The sequence below is a fragment of the Mesocricetus auratus genome, unplaced genomic scaffold, assembly GCF_017639785.1.
Source record: "Mesocricetus auratus isolate SY011 unplaced genomic scaffold, BCM_Maur_2.0 Super-Scaffold_6730, whole genome shotgun sequence".
Lineage (NCBI taxonomy): Eukaryota > Metazoa > Chordata > Mammalia > Rodentia > Cricetidae > Mesocricetus > Mesocricetus auratus.
Window position 1 is genome coordinate 88,785,808 of NW_024429184.1, and position 19,400 is coordinate 88,805,207.

Genomic DNA, 19,400 nt, shown 5'->3' on the forward strand with positions numbered 1-19,400 from the left:
GGTAGGTTTGAGGAGAGTATCCTAAGGCTGGGGTGTAGCTCAGGGGTAGAACTCTTGCCCAGTCAAGCATGATGTTCAAGGTTCAACCCCTGACACTGGAGACATTGGCGATGGAACTGGTCACACATGGGTTAAGCTATTTATTTCCTGAACCATGATTTGATTGGAAATATACAGAACTCAGGCAGACAGAGCTCAGAAGCAGAGCTATTCTCAAAGGGGAAGTATTATATTTTATTTTCTAGTAATTGTTATTGTGCTTGACTTACTCAGGGCCATAGTTATTCTGTGTGATCTGATAAAGCATAGTATTAATGACATCAGCTACTTAGATTAGGCAGTCCTGTGACAGGGTGTCTCTGTTCATAGCCATATATTTGACAAAATAAATTTCTTATGGGAAGCAAATTAGGTGAGTCAGGTGGACTGAAAAAACGTGATCAAGATAAGAGTAGGTTTAATTTGTGATCTCTGGCACCACAGGCTTAATATGTAGCCTCACTTAGTCTTTTCAACAATGCTATGATCTGGACAGTGCTATTATGGATAAATTGAGTCTCAGGAGGCTTAAGCAAGGTGATCAGGGTCACACAGAGTAGAATGCATATCTGAATTGTATGTCAAGGGTTTGTCCATCCATCCATCCATGATGCCATTTATCTAAGCAATTTTTTTAAATGAAGAGAAACAAGGTCAACTCCATATACAGAAGGAAACAGTATATTTTTTTTTATTTTGTATCAAATATGCATACTGTTCTGGTATGATTTTTATAGTTATATAATACATAGATTTATTTTTGTTTGTGTGTATATGTGTTTCTGTGTGAGTTTGTGCTTACACATGTGTGCGAATGCTTTTGGAGACCAGAAGAGGACATAAGATCTCTTCGAACTGGAGTTACAGGTGATTGTGAACCACCTGGTGTGGGTGTTGGAATTTCAAACCCTGGTCCTCACAATTGAACAACAAGCATTCTTAACTGCTGAGCTATGTCTCCAGTCTCTATATTTATTCTACTATAAAAGATGTCTTGGTGGGCTAGTAATGTAGGTCAGTGGTAGTAGACTTGCCTAGCATGAACAAGGTCTTGGGTTCAATCCTCAGAAACATGGGAGTGGATATATTTGTTCACATCAGAAAAGTTTTGTGTTGTTTGGTTTGAAACAGGTTGGCCTTGAACTTGTCATAGAGCCAAGGATGACCCTGAAAGCCTGAGCTTCCAGCCAGTACCTTCTACATGCTGGGATTTCTGTGGGTGCAACAGTGGTTGGTTTTTGCAGTGTGAGGGATCAAACCTGGGATTTCATGCATTCTAGGCAAGCACTCTACTAATGGGGTTATTTCCTCAACCCCTCAGATAAGAAAAGGTTAGGTCAGTGTTCCTGTTAGGTGTCAAGTTGACTTGATGCTTTGAGAATCTCGTAGGACTCAGGAAGTATTAAATACTTCTTTCATGAGTGAAAGAATGTAAAGGGGATCAGATCTGTAAGAATGAAGCAGAGTTGTTGGGATTGGCATGGCAGAGCCTGGTGTGACCTTAATGCTGTTTTCTAAAAAACAGGGAGTTTACAGGCTGGCTCTGCTATTGGCTCCTTACTCCTCCTTGTTTATACTTATGGGGGACAGCAAGATAAAGAAAGGGTCACCCTCATCCTAGCTATGCATCCTGCAGCCACCGTTACAGGAGAAAAGAGTTACAGACTGGGGTAGTGAGAACACACTTCTCCATCCCAAACTCCTAGGTCTAATCTTATAGATCTGACAGCTGAAGAGGCTGACTCCTATCTCTGCAAGGAGGTCATCCTGTGGGAGATGCAGGGTCTTAGCCCAACCACGGAAGGCTGAGCTGGGTCTGAGGAAAGGTAAGTGCACTCACTGCTCACCCATTTCCCAGTTTCCCAGGATCCTGGAGATAATCAGACACGGCAGGGAGTCTAGTCAAGCAGAAACACATTATTCCACAGCAAGCATCTTTTAAAAGAAAAAACCACAGAGCAGGAAAACAGCCAGCCAATGGTTTCAAAGGTCAGCCTATCATAGGCCCTATGCTTTACCTAGTGAACACGAGCTGTTCCTGTAGTGACCTCATCTGATTCTATCTAGGCAAACAATCATCTTTTTTGTAAACAACTCAGGACTTGCCCATCTGACTTTCCCTCAGCGCCATCTTTGACTGGCTCATGTGCCCTACAGGAGAAGCTTTGGGCTCCTAGATATGAGACTGACTAGAGTATATATGCATGTGTGTGAACATGCATGTGTGTGTGAGTGTGTGTGTGTGCACCCATAGATACACATAAAAACAAACATGACACCTGAATCACACAAATTATGTTCTTTTCATTCTGAAGACCAAGGTGTAATTGGTTTCTCTCTCTTTTTTTTTTAAGTGTCTACAAATTAATTTTTTCCCAGTGGCTTAATTCATCTTTTTAACATGTTACTTCAAAACTGGCCGGCAGTTGGTTCCATCATGGATGGGGAAGCTGGTATTTCTTCCTAGTTTTGGAGAAGATTCCAGCACTAGAGCTTTAGTAAACCTTTAGAGCCTGTGCAAGTTAAAACCAAGGCTGGCTTAGACAGAGATAATGACCACACCCCAGACCAGGGCTTCAGTATTAAATGTGTCCTAGCTGTTCTTGCCTCAAGCAATCCCTCACAATGGTGTGTAGACAAGAACACTTTTACACTTTTAGGGTGTAACCCCAATTCTCTAAGCAGACCTGGCTGCATGTCAATCAAAACCGAAACTGAAAGATAGCTCTTAGGGAAATGTGCTTATTCTAGGGACACCTCATCCTAGGCCAATTGATCACACTGCTCAGTGAACTTTACTTACCTTATTTTTATTCTGTCTTGTTTCTGTGAAAAAGCCTTCACCTTATAGTTAGGTCATTCTGACTGCACTTCAGGGAGACCAGTGTGTGTGTGTGTGTGTGTGTGTGTGTGTGTGTGTGTGTGCGTGCATGTTCGTTCCATTATTTATAAATTAAAATTTGTTATTATTCTGTCTCTTCATTGGTGGAACTCAGTAGACAATTTTGTGGTTCTTTCCTTCTGCCTTTACAGGGATTCTGGGGGAACAAACTCAGGTCTCCAGGATTGAATAGCAAGTGCCTTTATCCCATGAGCCATCTCTCCAGCCCTGTCATTTTCTTTAAAAAGCAAATTTATGAGCCTTTCCTTCCCTTGACTCTTATAACTGATCATGTAAACATCCTGACGTGACTTCTGAGGGTCCAAGAGCTGACCTGTGGTCTAATATAGTGCAGGGCCCTCTGCAGTTATAGTCTGCCAGGTAACCTCCATCCAGCTTCAGTTTTAGTCCTGGTTTTTCCTTTGCCTGAGCTGATCTAGAGTATGCAGGAATAGACTGGGCACAGAAATCTATCCAATAGTGGTGATCTGTCCTCTGGAGGAAAGTATCTTCAATAGCAACTTCCCGTTTCTAATTGTATGTTAGTTTTGTCTCCATAAGATGTTGGATTCTTGAAAACTGACTACCGAAGCTTCCTCTGAAAGTGTAATCTCTGCCTAGCTTTCCTTTTTCCTTTTTTCTTTTTTCTTTAGGGTGCTGGCCTCTATTCTACAGCCAGTTACCTCATTGGCTCCCAGGAAGCTCTCAGCCTTGCTGCTAAGATACCTGTCCCTCCTGGGCCCTGACCTACAGCACACAGTGTACTCTCAAGCTCCCTCCCAGCCCAGGCCCCTAGGATATGGTAAATTGTATAACTCTCCCCTCTCTGGTTTGTTTCAGGGAAGCTGACAGGTCTGTATGGGAAACCCTGCCAAATGGTACACTGAAAGAAACAACCACACAGCCTCCTCCGAGGTATGCGAGGTCCCTATCATTAATCTCTGCGACACTCCTGTGTAAGAGACTATGGACAAGTTCTCTCATGCCAGCTGTTTGCAGATGAGGGGATAGGGCAGATCAGTCCTGAGTTGTGCAGGGTGAGGAGAGAAAAACCTAAACTCCCGAGGTTCCTGCAAACGCAGTTCTGGAAACTTCCATGCAGACTGAAGCCTGCACAAAGGCAGGCTTGACTTTGGCTGGACTGTTCAACTTGTCATAAACTGGTATTCATAGATGGCCATCATGCATTCCTCCTGCTTAGCACAGCACCAAGCTGGATGAATTTCAGTTAGAAAAAAAAGAGGTTTTAAAAGGTCTCAGCTACAGCTCTTCTCTTGCAGAAGTGTTCTGGCCACACACCAAGACATTCTTCCCTAGGCCAATATGGACTGTTTGCTTGGCTGGCATCTTCTCAGGACCCTTATCCCCACAGATGCTTAGTGGAGGGGCCAATGAGGTGGTGGCCAACATCAGCTTAGCGCACACAACTGACATGGTTCTGCTTTCACCTTTGTCTTTGCTTATTGTTACTATTGTTTTGGTTTCTAGACTTGAGGCAGGATTTCATTCTGCAGCTCAGGCTATCCTGGGGTACTACTACATAGCCCAGGCTGCCCTCAGTCTCTCCATCCATCTGCCCGTGTGCAGGGATTACAGGTATACACCGTCATATCTGGCTGGTTTTGTCTTTTCATCATTCATTAGCTTCCTTGAAAAGCGACTTGCCTACACACATGGCATCATGGTCTACTGCTTATAGGATGGCATCCGTGATGAAACAGTGGAAATCTAAAGATGAGAAAGAAAACAAACCAAGTTATCAAAACAGAGGCACTGGTAAGAAAATAAAACTGTAAGCCCTTATCTGCAGCTTGGCCATTTTCCTTCCAAGGCGGTATCCAATACCTCTACGGCACAGTTAATGTCCACTCTTCATGCACTTATCAAGGTCTTGCCTGAAGAACCCAGAAAACTGCTGCAAATAGGTTCCTATATATCTAGGAAGCAGAAACCCCCCAAACTAAAACTCTGTGCAATGAATAATTTGTGCTCAAGATGATGCCTAGAGAACTCTCAAGAGATGTTTTACATGCCTCACTTCATCTTAATACCTGTGGAGATGTACTCCTGACACTCCCCAGTCTAAAAACAAGAAAACGAATGTTAGCTGGGACCACCCACCTACAAACCATCACCTGAGTCTGAATCCAGGTAGCAATCCCAAGGAAGTCACTCTCAAGTTCCCTAGGATGTGAGAGTGTTCCTCGAATGACCAGCTGAAAATGCACGTGTGTCTGTGAGGGAGCTGGATTTTACTTTCCAGGGTGCTTCATGCTCTTCATTTCTATGTATCTAGCCAGTGGGCACGCCTGTAGCTTGTGAATGAGCTACCTTCTCAGGCCTGAGCTCCAGAACTAATGAATGTTAGTGATTCCGTATTTGACTTCTTGCCTTTCTGACTTATTTTTGAGTCACAATGTTCTGGACCTTGTGGTTCACATTTCTGTTACGACTTTCTCTTTAATAAGATCTGCTGGGGTTGTGGTGAACAGGGCATCTAGACCTAGCAGGTGACATCTGTGGATGGTTTGCTCGTCTCCCATGCAGTGCCAGGTGATTTCTCTGATCAAGGAGACATATGGACCCAGGTGTCTTCAGTGATTTCCCCCGAGGTATTTTTAAGCTCTGACGCTGTGTGCTGCAAAGGTTAGGAAAGCAGACAAACATCTTGGCGGGCATAGGTAAAAACCAGATGGCAAACTCCCTGTATCTTCATCACCTAGGGTCAAGACCACCCCCTCACACAGCCCCCCGCCCCCAGGCGTAGGGATCCCTGTTTTGGCTGACTTGGGTATCTCTTAGTTTGCGTGAAGACATAAGCCTGTCGACCACCCCTCCCCCTTTTAAGTTTGCCAATTGGAAATCATGAGGAAGACCAGGACCCCGCACTTCCCCACCCCGCCCTGCCGTTTTGGAGCCATTCTGAGGAGTCTCCCCTCTGTGGGTGCCTGAGTGCTTCTTCAGTTTTAACAAAGGTTGCTGCCTACGCCAGACATCCTTCCTGCCTTTTAGTTCCTTAATTGGCTGAGAAAACTAACCTAGTCAAGACCCCTTCACTTGTCCTGAACTGCATTTACCAAGAAAATCACAACACGGGCTGTGGACGAATGAAATGACCGAATTTCCTCCAAAAGGGGCGATATAGGAGACCCCCTGTAGCCTCTGCCCACTCTCTCATGTTCTAAGAGAAAACCAGGATAGAAGAAAAACGCGTAAGAAGGCCCTCACCGGCGAAAGGCAAACATTGGCTTGACCCTTCGCTATGGAAGTTAACTGACAACAGGAAGGAAGCTATTAACCCTGCTCTTCTCCTCCTCTTGCCCTGGTGACAGCCAACAACTCCTCCTACCAGGCTAAGACCTTGGAGCAAAAAAATGCAAAGGAGCGCCTGGTTGCCTCGACTCTGCGCGTTTCTCCCAGTGGAGGAAGAGGGAAGAGAGGAGGGCGCAGCCTGAAGCCAAGTTCAGCCAGTTTGTGACTCGAGCCTGAACGTCCAAAAGGGACTGCCAGGACTCCAGCATCTTCCCGGTGGCCGCGCAAGGCAGGCACCCCTGTGACAACTTGATTCTCCCCATCTCGCCCCAAGTTTGAGTGCGGCCCGCAGGTGGTGCAAACGCCCCAGCTCTCCGGCGCCCCCTGCTGGTGAGAGGGAAGGCGGCCGCGGTCGCGGAGCCTTTCCGCACAGCGCAGGGAGAGAGCTCGGGCGCCGAGAAGAAGCCGCGAGCTTCCCCGATGGTGCCGCCGCCTCCTCCGTGCCGGGGAGGAGCAGCCAAGGGGCAGCTGGGCAGGAGCCTGGGGCCGCTGCTGCTACTCCTGGCACTGGGACACACGTGGACCTACCGAGAAGAGCCAGAGGACCGCGACAGGTAAGGGCCACCTGCCCTAGCGGAGGACGCCCTGGGTGCGCTCAGGGCTGGTTGGCGGGGTGTAGATTGTCCCAGGTGGCGGACCCACAGGTCCCTGTTCCCTGGGCCACCAGCAGGGCGTTTAGCGGGCCCAGGTGACTTTCATCTCTTACGGAACAGCCCCGGGACGCTGGATGCCCTCCGCCCAGCTTTCCCGTCGCGCTCCGGTGTTGACTTCTTTGGCTTTCCTAGTCACTTGGGACCGGGGTCGCCCGGTTCTGGGAAGCTCTCCCGGCTCTTTTCTGTCACTGAGTCCGCCGGGGACCAGTAGCAGCCGGTGCGTCTGGAGGCAGAGCGCAGCGCGTACAGCTCTCCACTCTCCCTCTGACCTTCAACGGAGTTTCCTCTCCAACTTTTTCCCTCGTAGAGAAGTGTGTTCGGAAAACAAGATCGCCACGACCAAATACCCGTGTCTGAAGTCTTCGGGCGAGCTCACCACGTGCTTCAGGTAAAGCCGGGCCCTGCGGAGTCTCTGCGGGGGGGACAGACGCCGCTGTGAAGCAGGGCTTTGGAGTCGAGCTGGTGGAGCCCGGGCTGTGTCTATGCCCGGGTGGGGGTGGTATAGGGTGCTGAGCTCCTCAGTGCCAACGACTGTGTTCGTGGGCCACGAGCAAAGCCGAGCAACTGAGTTTGCTACCAGTGCGTGCTGGAAGAGCAGAGAACATGTACCGTTCCGCGAAAATCTTGCGTGATAGAGGCTGGAATGAAAAAGTTTGCGAGTTGATGAGAAAGGATTGGATTGTGGGTGTAAACTTAATGGAGAGGAATGGCTTCCTTCTCATTTGCGTTTTGTTTTGAAAAATACAGCCGGCAACAAGGAAACACTTGGCTTGCTTTTGACCTTGTGTTGGGACAGAGTGTACCACTGTCATGGTCTCTGTGGGCAAAGTAGTGGCGGAGAGAATTGTGGGTAGATGGGATGGTTGCCTTGAGTGAAAACAAACGTCAAGATTGTCGGGACTCAAGAAAAGCATGATCTTTAAGAAAACATGTTCTGTGCTCTCCCCCCCCCCGGGGGGGTGGCAGCCATGTGGGTTCTTGCTAAAATGAAGCATGCACATGTTGTCTTAAAGTGCTTCCCAGGTGATTCCCTGTGCAATCAGGGAACAAGAGCAGGTGGTTCCAGTCCCCAAAGGAGAGGACCAAGGTTCCCTGCTTGAAGCCTTTTGGAAGTAACAAGTGACTTGGTTTTTGCATCATCGGATTCTTGACTTCCATTCTCGTCTCATGGGAGGGAGGGGGCACATATCCCTAAATGTTTATTGTTTGTCTGATTTTTTTAAAGACGTTATACAAGGCACTGGGTTAACACGCTTATACCAGCCTGAGGAGCATCTTGGATGGTACAAAATAAAACAAATCCCAGAAATGAACTCAAAGATGAGTTTGTCTTGCCTATCCTGTGGCCAACCAGTTAATCCCAACACTTTTTTTTTTGTTTGTTTGTTTTTTTCGAGACAGGGTTTCTCTCTGTATTGTTTTGGAGGCTGTCCTGGAACTCGCTCTGTGTACCAGGCTGGCCTCGAACTCACAGATCCACCTGCCTCTGCCTCCTGAGAGCTGGGATTAAAGGTGCGTGCCACCAACGCCCGGCTATCCCAACACTTTCTATGCAGGAAACTTTCTGTCCTACATGCAAGGCTTGGGTGTTAAGTGCTCCCATGGGCAGTTGGCTTATATGGAAGTACATACATCAGTTGTATTGTGCTTTCGGATTATCTACTGACAATGAGGATGACTGATGTCAGCTGTTTCACCCATGTGACCTCCAGAAGGGGCTACCTGCTCCTGCATGAAAAGCTTAGGAGAGCCAAACTGTAGCCTCGGTGTGAGGAACATGTTCAATTGGCAGGCAGAGACTCTGGAAGGTGGGCTAGGTGAGCGAGGTCATCTGGCTGGTGAAATGACTTGGTAGTACTCCCTGCAGGGTCACTTGCCTGGTTCCAGCCCTGTGTTTCATCCACGTGACCACAATATTTCCTAGGACATGTTGTTTTCCTATCACTGCTGTATAAAGCTTCTAATTTAACATGGGCCGTGTTCCTGAAATGGTTTGCTCGTTTGTTCAGTCCCTTAAAGGTCAGACGTCACATAAATCAGTGACAGTTACAGAACGCATGTCAGGCTCTCAGAAACCACCAGTGCCTGATTATTCTATTTGTTATGCTCTTTTTTGCCAACTTTTCCAGATTTCTTAAAGTAGTGTGGTGTTTCGCTTACCCTGTCTCATCCAGAGGCATTAACAGTGTGTCTTGGCACATGTGTTCTCACTAACCAGTTACCCAGTGCAGCAGCCTGCTGGACCTACAGCTCTATCAAGAAAAAGTAAAGATTTTTAATCTGTATTATGGGAAGGGCTGTTTTAGCTTGAGAAAGTAACATCAGTCTCCAAGTACGTTAATAGCATTGTTGTTGTTTTAGTTTCTTAAGACAGGGACTCATTCATAAAGTCCAGTCTAGTCTCGAACTCAAATTGGGGTTGAGATGTGACACCCTCCCCCCCCCCGTGGCCCCCCCAGTACTATGCCTGGCTAGAACAGTTTATTAATTTGCTAATTTCTTTATGGAAGTCGAGAGTTCTGGACATACTCTGTTAGCCTCATACTAATTTGTTTCGGTATTTGAGACAGGGTCTCTCAGTCTGTAGCTCAGGCTAGCCTCTGGCTTCAAATTCATACTATCCTCCTTTTCCAGCCTGCCACTGTAGCCAGATAGTTTTGTACTTAAAGTTAGTTGATAATTGTCTAATTGGTTCTTGAAGTTCAAGAATGACAGAATGCTGTGAGACCCTGGTGTGGCCCTGAAGTTCCTTTCTCTTTCAAGTATTGCTCACCAACTATTATGACACTGCCTGGGCATTGGGTAGACTACAGACCTTCCCGAGATCCCCTCAACTGTGTCTTAATAATGAGATGTGTGTTAAGTCTGAGGAACATCACATGAAAACCAGGGTCTTCAGACCCCAGACATGGTGTAAACCCTTTTGCTAGATCCTCAGAGGCAGGGAGGCCTCTGTGGTTGAGCAAGCAGCTTTTAGCACATCATCCTAAAAGGAGAGTCATCGCCACACCACCCATTGGGAGAAGCACACTCCCTGGGGTTTCTCTCAAGCTACCAGCACCTTGGCACCTTCAGAGTCACTATCTCCCAGATGTCTAGGGAACAATTTTTAGCATATGAAAGGTCTGAGGACTTGCTGAAGGGATTTTTTTTTTCAAAAGGTCATTGTTGACGTGGGAAGTAGATCTGATTATATGTAAAAGGAACAGAAGGGTGAGGTAACCCTGCTTTGTCCCTGCGAAATTTAGAGAGGAGATGGGTTAGAATCGTTTTTTTTTTTTTTTTTTGCCCTGGACACCTGCGTGTTTTATGACTTCACCTAAGCAGCTCTTGTCTGGTTTTCAGCACTTGATGCCAGATATTAAATAACAATAGTATGAAGACTTACTTGAGTTGGCACTATTCTGTGAACTTTGTTTACATTGTCTCTGATGCATAGAGCCACCTGGAACATTTCTATTATCTCAGTTTTGTAGAGTGGGAACAAAATAATCAGAAGGATTGAAGGTGCCACACCCAAACTCTCATACACACAATCACCATAATTTGAACTCGGGTTTGTCTGACCTCTAAGCCCTCTTTCATTATCTCAGAAAAACCTGCTGGTCTGGTGAATGTTCTAGATCCAGGGGTAGTAAAAGGAAGACAAAACTCAGATGGCTGGATGTTTCAGACAGTTCAGGAGAATGCTGAGACCCACAGAGACCTTGGTCATCCTTTGGAGTCACTGCCTTTGAGGTCTGTTTCAAACATTTGAATTTAAATGTTCATAATATATACAGAATGGGCTCATGCATGTATAGCTTTCTTTCCTTATCTCAATCTAGGGTCCATGTCTCTAGAATTTCTGCTGCCAACATGCATGCATACTGCCAAGTACCCAAAGTTTAAACGCTGTTTGCATGAGTGCCAGTGACAGCTTAATGAGTCTAAAACTAACATTTGCCCAGCGTTATAATCAGCACAGGGCTTTCTCTTACCAGTATTTAAGATAGCAAAGGCTGGGTATGATTTATCTGAAGCAGGGATTCATGACAGCCAGGGCAAGCATATAAAACAGGCACAGAAAGCCATTATGGCATTACCCTTCTGGAACTGTCATTATCACCCTCTCTGAGCCCCCACCCCCACCCCAAGTTGATTTTCCCTTTTCCAACCATGTAGTTAGAAGTTTTGTTTATCTTCCTTTTATCGTGTTTTATACCAGTAAAAAGGAGTGTTAAAATTATATATGTAGATAAATAATCCAGCTTTTATTGGGTGAGGCTATGCCTAACAAAGATGAACTCTTTTGATTCTTTGGTCAAAAGATTTACATATCTATTAAAAACTTAGAGCCCTTCTAGAGGATATTGGCACATAAAAGAATAAAATACAGATAGTCTAAGGGCTTGATTTTGGACAAAAGCCTTTGTAAGGGGAGCCAATACACAGTGGCTATGATGGGAGGTTCACACAGTACTAATGATGGGGACGAGATAGCAGCTAGGAATGAGGTCTTGGGCAAGTGCAGACTTGACCTTGTTCAAGGTGGCTCTTCACCATAGACCATATTAGTGAGCACAGTTGAGAAAACCACCTGTGGTTTTGGTCTTAGTCCCTGAGTCTCCAAACAGAGGAGAAGTGATACAGATGCCTCTCTCCCCACATTCCCACCCTGTCATTGCCTTCTCACTGGGGAGTGCTTTAGCTCAAGGTGGGTGGCTCATGTTCCCATGGGAAAAATGACATGGGATGCAGGAACTTCCAATTTCCTTCAAGATAGTGCAACTATGCCACCAAACCCTGTGGGAATGTGGAGGATCATGCGATATTTCTGCAGATGTGTTTACTTAGGACTTGTAGAGCAAGAGGGCCACTTAATTAGGCTAACAACGAGGGATTGACGACCATGGGCTTTTGGCTGAGGATGCTTCTGAGGGGAGCACTGTCCTGGCAGGTTGCCGATTTCCCATTGAGGGCTTTAGCAATGTCAGAAAACATGGTCACAAATGCTTTGCTCCTCTCTGAATCTCAGCGCTATTTCTTCATTTTTTTGACCTTGAACTGACTTCTTAAGATCCAGGCTTTCGTTTTCTGCTTTGGAGGAATCTAAGGATCACATTAACAATGTTTGGACTTGGCTGTGAGCATTGCAAATGAGTTAGCATGTGTGATGTGCTTTGAGAAGTTCAAGATGCTGCCAGGGAAATGCTGAGTCAGCATCACTTCCCATCACCCCTGAACCTCGAGTGTGGCCTGGGGGTGGCTTGCAAAAGTTGCACAGTGGATACTCACTGACTTCTGTGAATTTTATAATTGAGATTTTAAAAATATATAATAATTTTTTTTCAAGACAGGGTTTTTCTGTGTAGACCAGGGTGACCTTGAACTCAGAGATTCGCTTGCCTCTGCCTTCAGAGTGCTGGAATTAAAGCCATGCATCATCACCACCCAGCTTCAAATATATAATATTTTTATTAATTCTTGATTTCCTGTGACAAAAATGTTTGATGCCTCCATTAACTGGGCCTTATTATCAAGTTCTAGAGGAGAACTAAGAGCAATGATAAGAGCTGTATTGTTCTGGGGTGTCCCCAGGATACCCTTGACCAACAACTCTAGGGGAAGTCTTCCACATTTGGCAGTGGAATTTTATTTGGAAACTACGGCTTCTGGGAGAGCCCAGTAGAGATTTTTGAACATAAACCTAGGCGAGACACACCAGCGATGTTTTCTCTGCTGGTCTGCATGCCATGTTTCTAGATGCTTCTCCAAGTGTAGGGTAACCCAGAAATCTAGTGGTGTGGGATGACACCGAGCATCTTTACATGTTGAGGCCTCCTTGCTGACACGGGAGATTCTCTGCCTATCACTACAGCGTGGTGGACATCGCAGTCAGCTTGAATTGGATGCTGATTCCATTTAGCATTTAGGAGGACCAGAGAAATTTGCTGCTTTTTTTATACCCCCCAGAGTCATGGAAGGTGGTCATTGCAGAAATAAGACTTGAGATCCTCAGTCTGGTTTTGTTTTTTCCCTTTTTCTGTTTCTCCCCTCTGCTGCCTCCGTCCTATGCCTGCATAGCTGGAGGAGTGGGAAGCAGGTCGGCCTCTTTGAATGACTGTGCCGCATTCGGGAGACAGTCCCCCTTTCAGGAAGAATGCTTCCACAGCTGTCTGTGAGCTGTCAGAGGAAGGAAGTGGGAAACAGTAAGGAGCAAAATGGAGAGAGAGAGAGCAGATCGGGGTCTGAATCACATCCAGGGAAGACAGTCTAGCTCCAGACTGTCCACACCCCGAGGCTGTGGGTCATCTGTTCTCTCACTCACGGCCATGACCTCACAGGCTAGCTCCAGACCTGGAAGAGAGCGCCCAATCCATATACGTTTGTTAAATGACCAAGTGAATGTCTGTTAGTGTGGAGAGGAAAAGACGAAACTTAAAGTGTGAAGCATTTTAGGATTTCTGTTACTCATGTATGGGTCCTGTGTCCTTTAAAAGCTGAACAAGGGGCTGGTGAGATGGCTCAGTAGGTAAATACGACTGCTGCGCACCCTAATGACCTGAGTTCATTTATTGGGACCCAAATGGTATGAGGGAACCAACTCCTGACAGCCACACGCGGGTTGTAACACGAGCACTCCCTACATGTATACACAATATCATTTTTTTTTAATTTCTAAAAGCTGAGGAATGGGAAAGTGTTTTGTTTTATTTAATCTTTTTAAGGAGGTCCCGCTCTATTATTTAGCTCAGGCTGGCATTGAACTCTCCATCTTCATACCTCTGCCTCCCAAGGTCTGGATTACAGGTGTGCTGCGCCAGACCTAATAGGAAGGCTGCTGTAGGAAGAGATTAGTTGCCCCTTTTAAGTGATACCATTGTCGCCACTGCTTCCCAGCCAGACCGGCTTCCCCGTCCTTGCCTGTGTGTTAGGTGTGTTGGATTCTGGTGGTTACAGTCTGCTTCTCCCATTTGCTCTGCCAGATTACACCTGAAAATGACACATGGGCTCCTGCCCATACTTTGATGCAGACAATGGTTTGAAGGGAAGGGAGGCGGTTCCGAGAGCCCCTTTTCTTCTCACAGGAAGAGGTGGCAGGGGAGGGGAGGGGAGGCAAGGGCGAGGTGAGAATGGCGGCCAAAGTGAGATTCTGTATCACTTTTCACACCCTCTGGGCTCACGGTTGAACTGCCTCATGGCTATGCTTTCACCGCTGTGTCCTCCGAGATCCAATCTGCTTGCTACTGATTGTCACTGAAAAGGTTGCTCCCTGGCTTCCTGTAGCTCCCATCGCTTCATCTTTTCTAAATGAAGTCGGGGCGGCGCACACTCTCTATTCTCGCTGCTGTGTTTTCTCAGGAGAAAGGTTTTCATTTCTGTTTTCCCCATCCATGTTTTTCGACTTTCCTAGATCTCCTGCTTCCTGCTCAGCTGGACCAGGATGCCCTTCTGAATGAGAGGGACTGCTGCATTGTTAGGGCTGTGTTGTGGGGCTGAGAACAAAGCTCTCATTCTGTTCCACTTTCTTGCTTTTATTTTGGGGGATGAAAAAGGGAACAGCTACAACATCTGCAAGTCCTCTTCTGCCAAGTTAGCCCCCTTTCCCATGAATCTGTCTGCTAATTTTAAAGTCTTAGCACTTTTCATTTAGTCAACACATGTCTGTGGGGTGCTTACAGTGTGCCAAGCTTCATTCTTCCCATGTAAAATACATTCGAAGGGAGCAGGCAAACTTCTGTTCTGCTGAGATTTATGGATTCTCATTTATCTTCAGGAAAGACATTTTAATATTTTTTTGGTACACATCTGAGTAATGTCATATTTCCAGGACTAATATCTTAAAGTTTCTTGTAGCCAAGATGTATACTTTCAGAAAAAAAAAAGACAAATAAAACAACTCTTGCAGCTCCAAGCAGAGACATGAAAATCCATGAATGGTGATGATCAAACTTGGTTCTGTTTTGTTCCCTCTGTCCTGCTAGAAGTTAGCATACACTACAACTTTCTTTTTTTATATCTAAAAATTACAAAAATGGAAAAGCTAATTCTGGGGCATGTGACTGACAGGGAGATGGAATTATCTGAATTATCCAGCTAGGGGCAAATCAGCACATTGTTACTTTGTTTTGGTGAAACCTAAACCAGACTCAGGTGGGTCGGCCTGCTCCACATTCACACAGAGACAGCTTGAATTTGGCTCAACACCATGATGAATTTGCTCAAAACAAAAGGTTTTTGTTTTTGTTCTCCCTTCCTCTTTTTTTCTAAACTACATTGTACAGGTCTCCAGCATAAACTTTGTAGATGATGTCATTTCACAGTGTCAGAAGTTTGGGCCTAATAGGTCATTTTACTGTACCCATTTGAGTTCAGGAACCAGGAACACACACATTCTTCTTTTTTTCTTTTATTCATTTTTTATTTTAGAAACAATCTTATTGTATCTCATTCCCCCCATTCCCTCGCCCTCCCATCCTTCCATGCCCCCACCAGCCCCCCAAACCTATCTCCCACCTACTCCCCAAGGATAGTAAGGCCTTTCACGAGGATCATCAAAGTCTGTCACATCATTTTGGGGAGAGCCTAGGCCCTCTTTTGAACGCACACATCATTTACTTATTTAGTTTTTTCGAGACAGCTTCTCTGTGACTTTGGAGGCTGTCCTGGAACTCGCTCTGTAGACCAGGCTGGCCTCGAACTCACAGAGATCCATCTTCCTCTGCCTCCCAAGTGCTGAGATTAAAGGCGGAACACACACATTCTTAATCTGTGCATTCATTCACACCTGTTCTCTTCTCTGAAACATCTGGAAGGAAGCATCTATCCTTAGTTCTCTGGGAATAGCAGGGAACTCAACCTGTAAGCCTTTGTGACTGAGCCAGGGGATGCTGGTGTGTGTGTGGGGTGACAGTTGGAGCTTTCTTTGCATGTAGAACCTAGATGAGGGGTTTGGGATACACCCGAGATTGGCAACTAGCTCATGGCTTGTTTTTGTACTGTTGGTAATTTAAGAATACCAATTTTTTTTGTGTGTTTAATTTTTTTATTTTTGAGATTATAATATAATTACATTTCTGTCTTCCCTTTCCTCCCTTCGAATGCTCCCATATACCTCTCCCAACTCTTCTTCACATTCATGGCCCCTTTCCACTAATTGTTATCACACACACACACACACACACACACACACACACACATACTACTCCTTAATGTAACTTGCTTAGTCCATATAATGCTACTTGTGTGTATGTTTTCAGAGCTGACCATTTATCACTGGACAGTTAATACTACTTTTCTCTGAGGTAGACCACCTCTCTGCTCTATAGTCCTTTGTGTAGAGTTGCCTATAGTCCTTTCTGTAGGGTTGAGGTTGGGCTTTTCCCAGTTCAGTTTGTCATGCTCATTGGTGTCATCCCCATTCAGCTCATGTTTGGGCAGTCATATTGGGATGTATATTGACAGTCCTATAGATGTAGTTTCTGATGTTACTAGGAGACACAGTCTCACAGCAAACTTTCTGATCCTTTGTTTCTTACAATCTTCTCTGCTCCATTTCCTGCAATGACCCCCCCCAGCCTTAGGTGTGGGAATGTTTTGTAGATATATCCATTGGTACTGTGTGGTTTTCTTTAGTGGTCTCTGTCTGTGGCAATGAGAAGTTTCCTTGATGAAGGGTTGAAAAGTATGTTGGTCTGTGGGCATAAAGAAAAAATGTTTATAGATTATTATTAGGGATTATGCTGGTTTAGTAAATTAGAGGTTGTAGATTCTCCTTCAGTAACCATAATTTCACTAGCCTTGAATTGTTAGCTAGGTTCCCTGTACCAGGAACAACTTCTCTCTTGTTAATTGGGTCTTAAGTCCAATTAGAGAGCTTTAAGTTACTGTCTAAAATGTACACCAGAACTCTGCCAGCAAAACTAAACAACAAAATTCCATACCTCTTCAGTGCCCTTTAACAAAAAGGGTGTATCATCATATACTCTTTGATTTTCATGGGTATTACTGTCCAACATGGTGGCTTCAGGTTATCCATACAATAAATTCACTTTCAGCAATATCACTGAAGAGAAAGGATTGGATTTTGACCCCAAATGGTGTAAATCGTGGTGTTTGTAACTTTTGTTTCTGTGGACCCTCTCCAGGATGGTGCCAGATGTTGGAGAGTACAATCTATTCTATCAAGTTCCAACAAGATATCATTCCTAAAGATGCAGACACTGGAGTCCTGATATCACCCACTGAGTCGTAATTCAGATTTGGGCAAAGTGCCCTGGTGTCCCCAGTGAGGCTTTAAGATGCTAAGCCTCACTGCATCATTGTAGCCCCATTTCTCCCTTGGCTGCCAACTTCTACTAGCAACACATGAATGGTTCTGACTGCACATTGGAAAGACTCAAGGAGATGAGCAAGGATCCCAGCATTCATTATACTTTCTTGCATAAACTCTGGAGGTGGGTACCAGGAACAATCCAGTGCATACCACAGATTGACCACCATGGAGCTTCAAGCATAAAGGAATGGCAAACCTATCTCAGTAGAAGCTTGGGAAAGGGTCTATTTCTCATTTTTGTGGACAAGATGTCCAAGTCCCTTTCATAATTTTAGCAATGACTGCAAGATCCAGAGCCCTTGGTGGAAACTTAGGCTGAAACACGTGTTAGTATCACTATGCTGGAGTCTCTCACCCTCACCATTGGGTCTGCTCTGGCACCCCTTGTATCCACTTTCTACCATTTGCTGGAAGGTTTGAGGGCATTTTGGGCTGTGCATTGGGTTGAGATGGATCAACTGGAGAGCATTCCCTGTGAGATATGAGTTTAAGCTGATCAGATCCAAATTCCATGCTTCAGATTCCACCCCTTTCCATTTTGTTTTGTGGTTTTTGGCTTGGTGTCTGCAGCTACTTGGTGACCTGTGGTGCATTAAAAAAATTTTGCTTTGTTGCTGAGCTGCATGATCTTTCTCAAGATGTAAACACAGCTCAGAGTATTATAGTGTCAAGCTGTGTTATTCTTTCCTTGTGAGAATAAAACACAATTGCTTTCTTCCACAAAGTCCATGCCACTGAGATTCTCCTCCCACTCATCTGTAGCCATTCTACTCTGAAGTCCTCACTTCTCACAGCAGAACTCAAGTCCCTCAACCCCAGTGAACACAGGACTGGCTATGGGCTTTAACATCCTGCAACATGAAGCAATACATTTTTCACTTTGGGTATTTCAAATGCAAGCTCTATTTACTCTTGGTCTCAAAGACAGTGCCCAAATCCACAGCTACACAGCAAGTGGCTAGGTATGTACAATTGCATGGTCTTTTCTGAGTGTTCTACCAGTGATTATTCCTAACAAAGCCATAGAAATAAAAATAATTACAATTCAAGAAATAAATGTAGTTGTACCTTGTGATAGAGGCATCTGAGAGTCTTCACGAGGGATTTCTTTGAATTTAAGGCTGGAGAACTGTGGACTGGCTCCTAAGGGAGTGACCTCTGAGTTTTGATACAGTTTCAGAGTTTGGTATTATATACAGTACATTATTGGAACCAATGCATAAAGCAAAGGCAGGAAGGAACCTAAGTGAATGTGATGGGAATGTTCTTCTGTATTTATGTTTCTCTTATTGGTCAATGAATAAAACACTGATTGACTGATTGGCCAGACAAGAAGTGACGTAGCTAGGAAGAAGCAGGATATAAGCAGGGACAAACAGGAAATTGCTCTCTTTTCTGTGGAGACACTGAGCAGTGATCATGTAGCAGGCAAAGGAGTTGCAGGTCTGGCATTCCCTAGTAAGCCAAGACCATGTGGAAATACATGGATTAATAGAAATGGGTTGATAATTAAGACAGAGCTGGCCAATAAGAAACCCTAGTTGCCAGCCAACAGTTTCATAATTAATATAACATCTGTGTGTTCATCTGGGGCAGGTGGCTGTGGAGCTAGGCCAGAAACATTTACGTTAACAATGGCAGCTGTATTAGTGAGGGTTCTCTAGAGGAACAGAACTGGTAGAATGAATGAGTGAATCTATCTTCTATCTATCTATCTATATATCTGAGATTTATTAGAGTTTCTTAAGGCTGTCCAACAATGTCTATCTACAAGCAGAAAGTCCAAGAATCCAGTAATTGTCCATAGGGCAGGGTATCTCAGCTGGTCTTCAGTATACTTTGGAACCCTGAAAAGATATGCTCTAATTGCAGTAAGGGAATTAACTTATTAGCCAGAACTAGGGCAAGCAGGCAAAGAGAAAGCATGTCCTTCTTTCATGTCCCTTATACAGGCTTCCAGCAGAAGGTATGGCCTTGATTTAAGATAGATCTTCCTATCTTGAAAGACCCAGATTTGGGGTATATCTTTTCACTTGAAATAATTCAGTTAAAGAAAAATCCTTCACAGGTGTGCCTAGCCACTTGGCTTTTAGTTAACTCTAGATGTAGTCAGGTTGATCACTTAGAATAGCCACCACAATGCCAGTCTACTGGGTATCCTTGTTAAAAACTCCCAGCTTCCGGAGTCCTTTCCCAT

The 19,400-nt window shown here is 45.1% G+C and overlaps 1 protein-coding gene and 1 long non-coding RNA gene across 2 annotated transcripts in view; one reads left to right on the plus strand and one right to left on the minus strand.

Annotated features, from left to right (window-relative positions):
* Positions 1 to 704: 704 nt before the first annotated feature.
* On the minus strand, positions 705 to 7,728 carry LOC121138834. Its single transcript, XR_005875699.1, has 2 exons — positions 6,761 to 7,728; positions 705 to 4,648 (listed from the first exon to the last, which is right to left on the minus strand). It is a non-coding gene; the product is annotated as an uncharacterized LOC121138834 (long non-coding RNA).
* Ccbe1 (collagen and calcium binding EGF domains 1) overlaps positions 5,555 to 19,400 on the plus strand; it is a 220,263-nt gene continuing 206,417 nt past the window's right edge. Inside the window, exons 1-2 of the mRNA XM_040741684.1 lie at positions 5,555 to 6,786; positions 7,193 to 7,273. Of these exons, the coding sequence (XP_040597618.1) occupies positions 6,653 to 6,786; positions 7,193 to 7,273 (215 nt within the window). The 5' untranslated portion in view covers positions 5,555 to 6,652. The remainder of the gene's footprint in view (positions 6,787 to 7,192; positions 7,274 to 19,400) is intronic.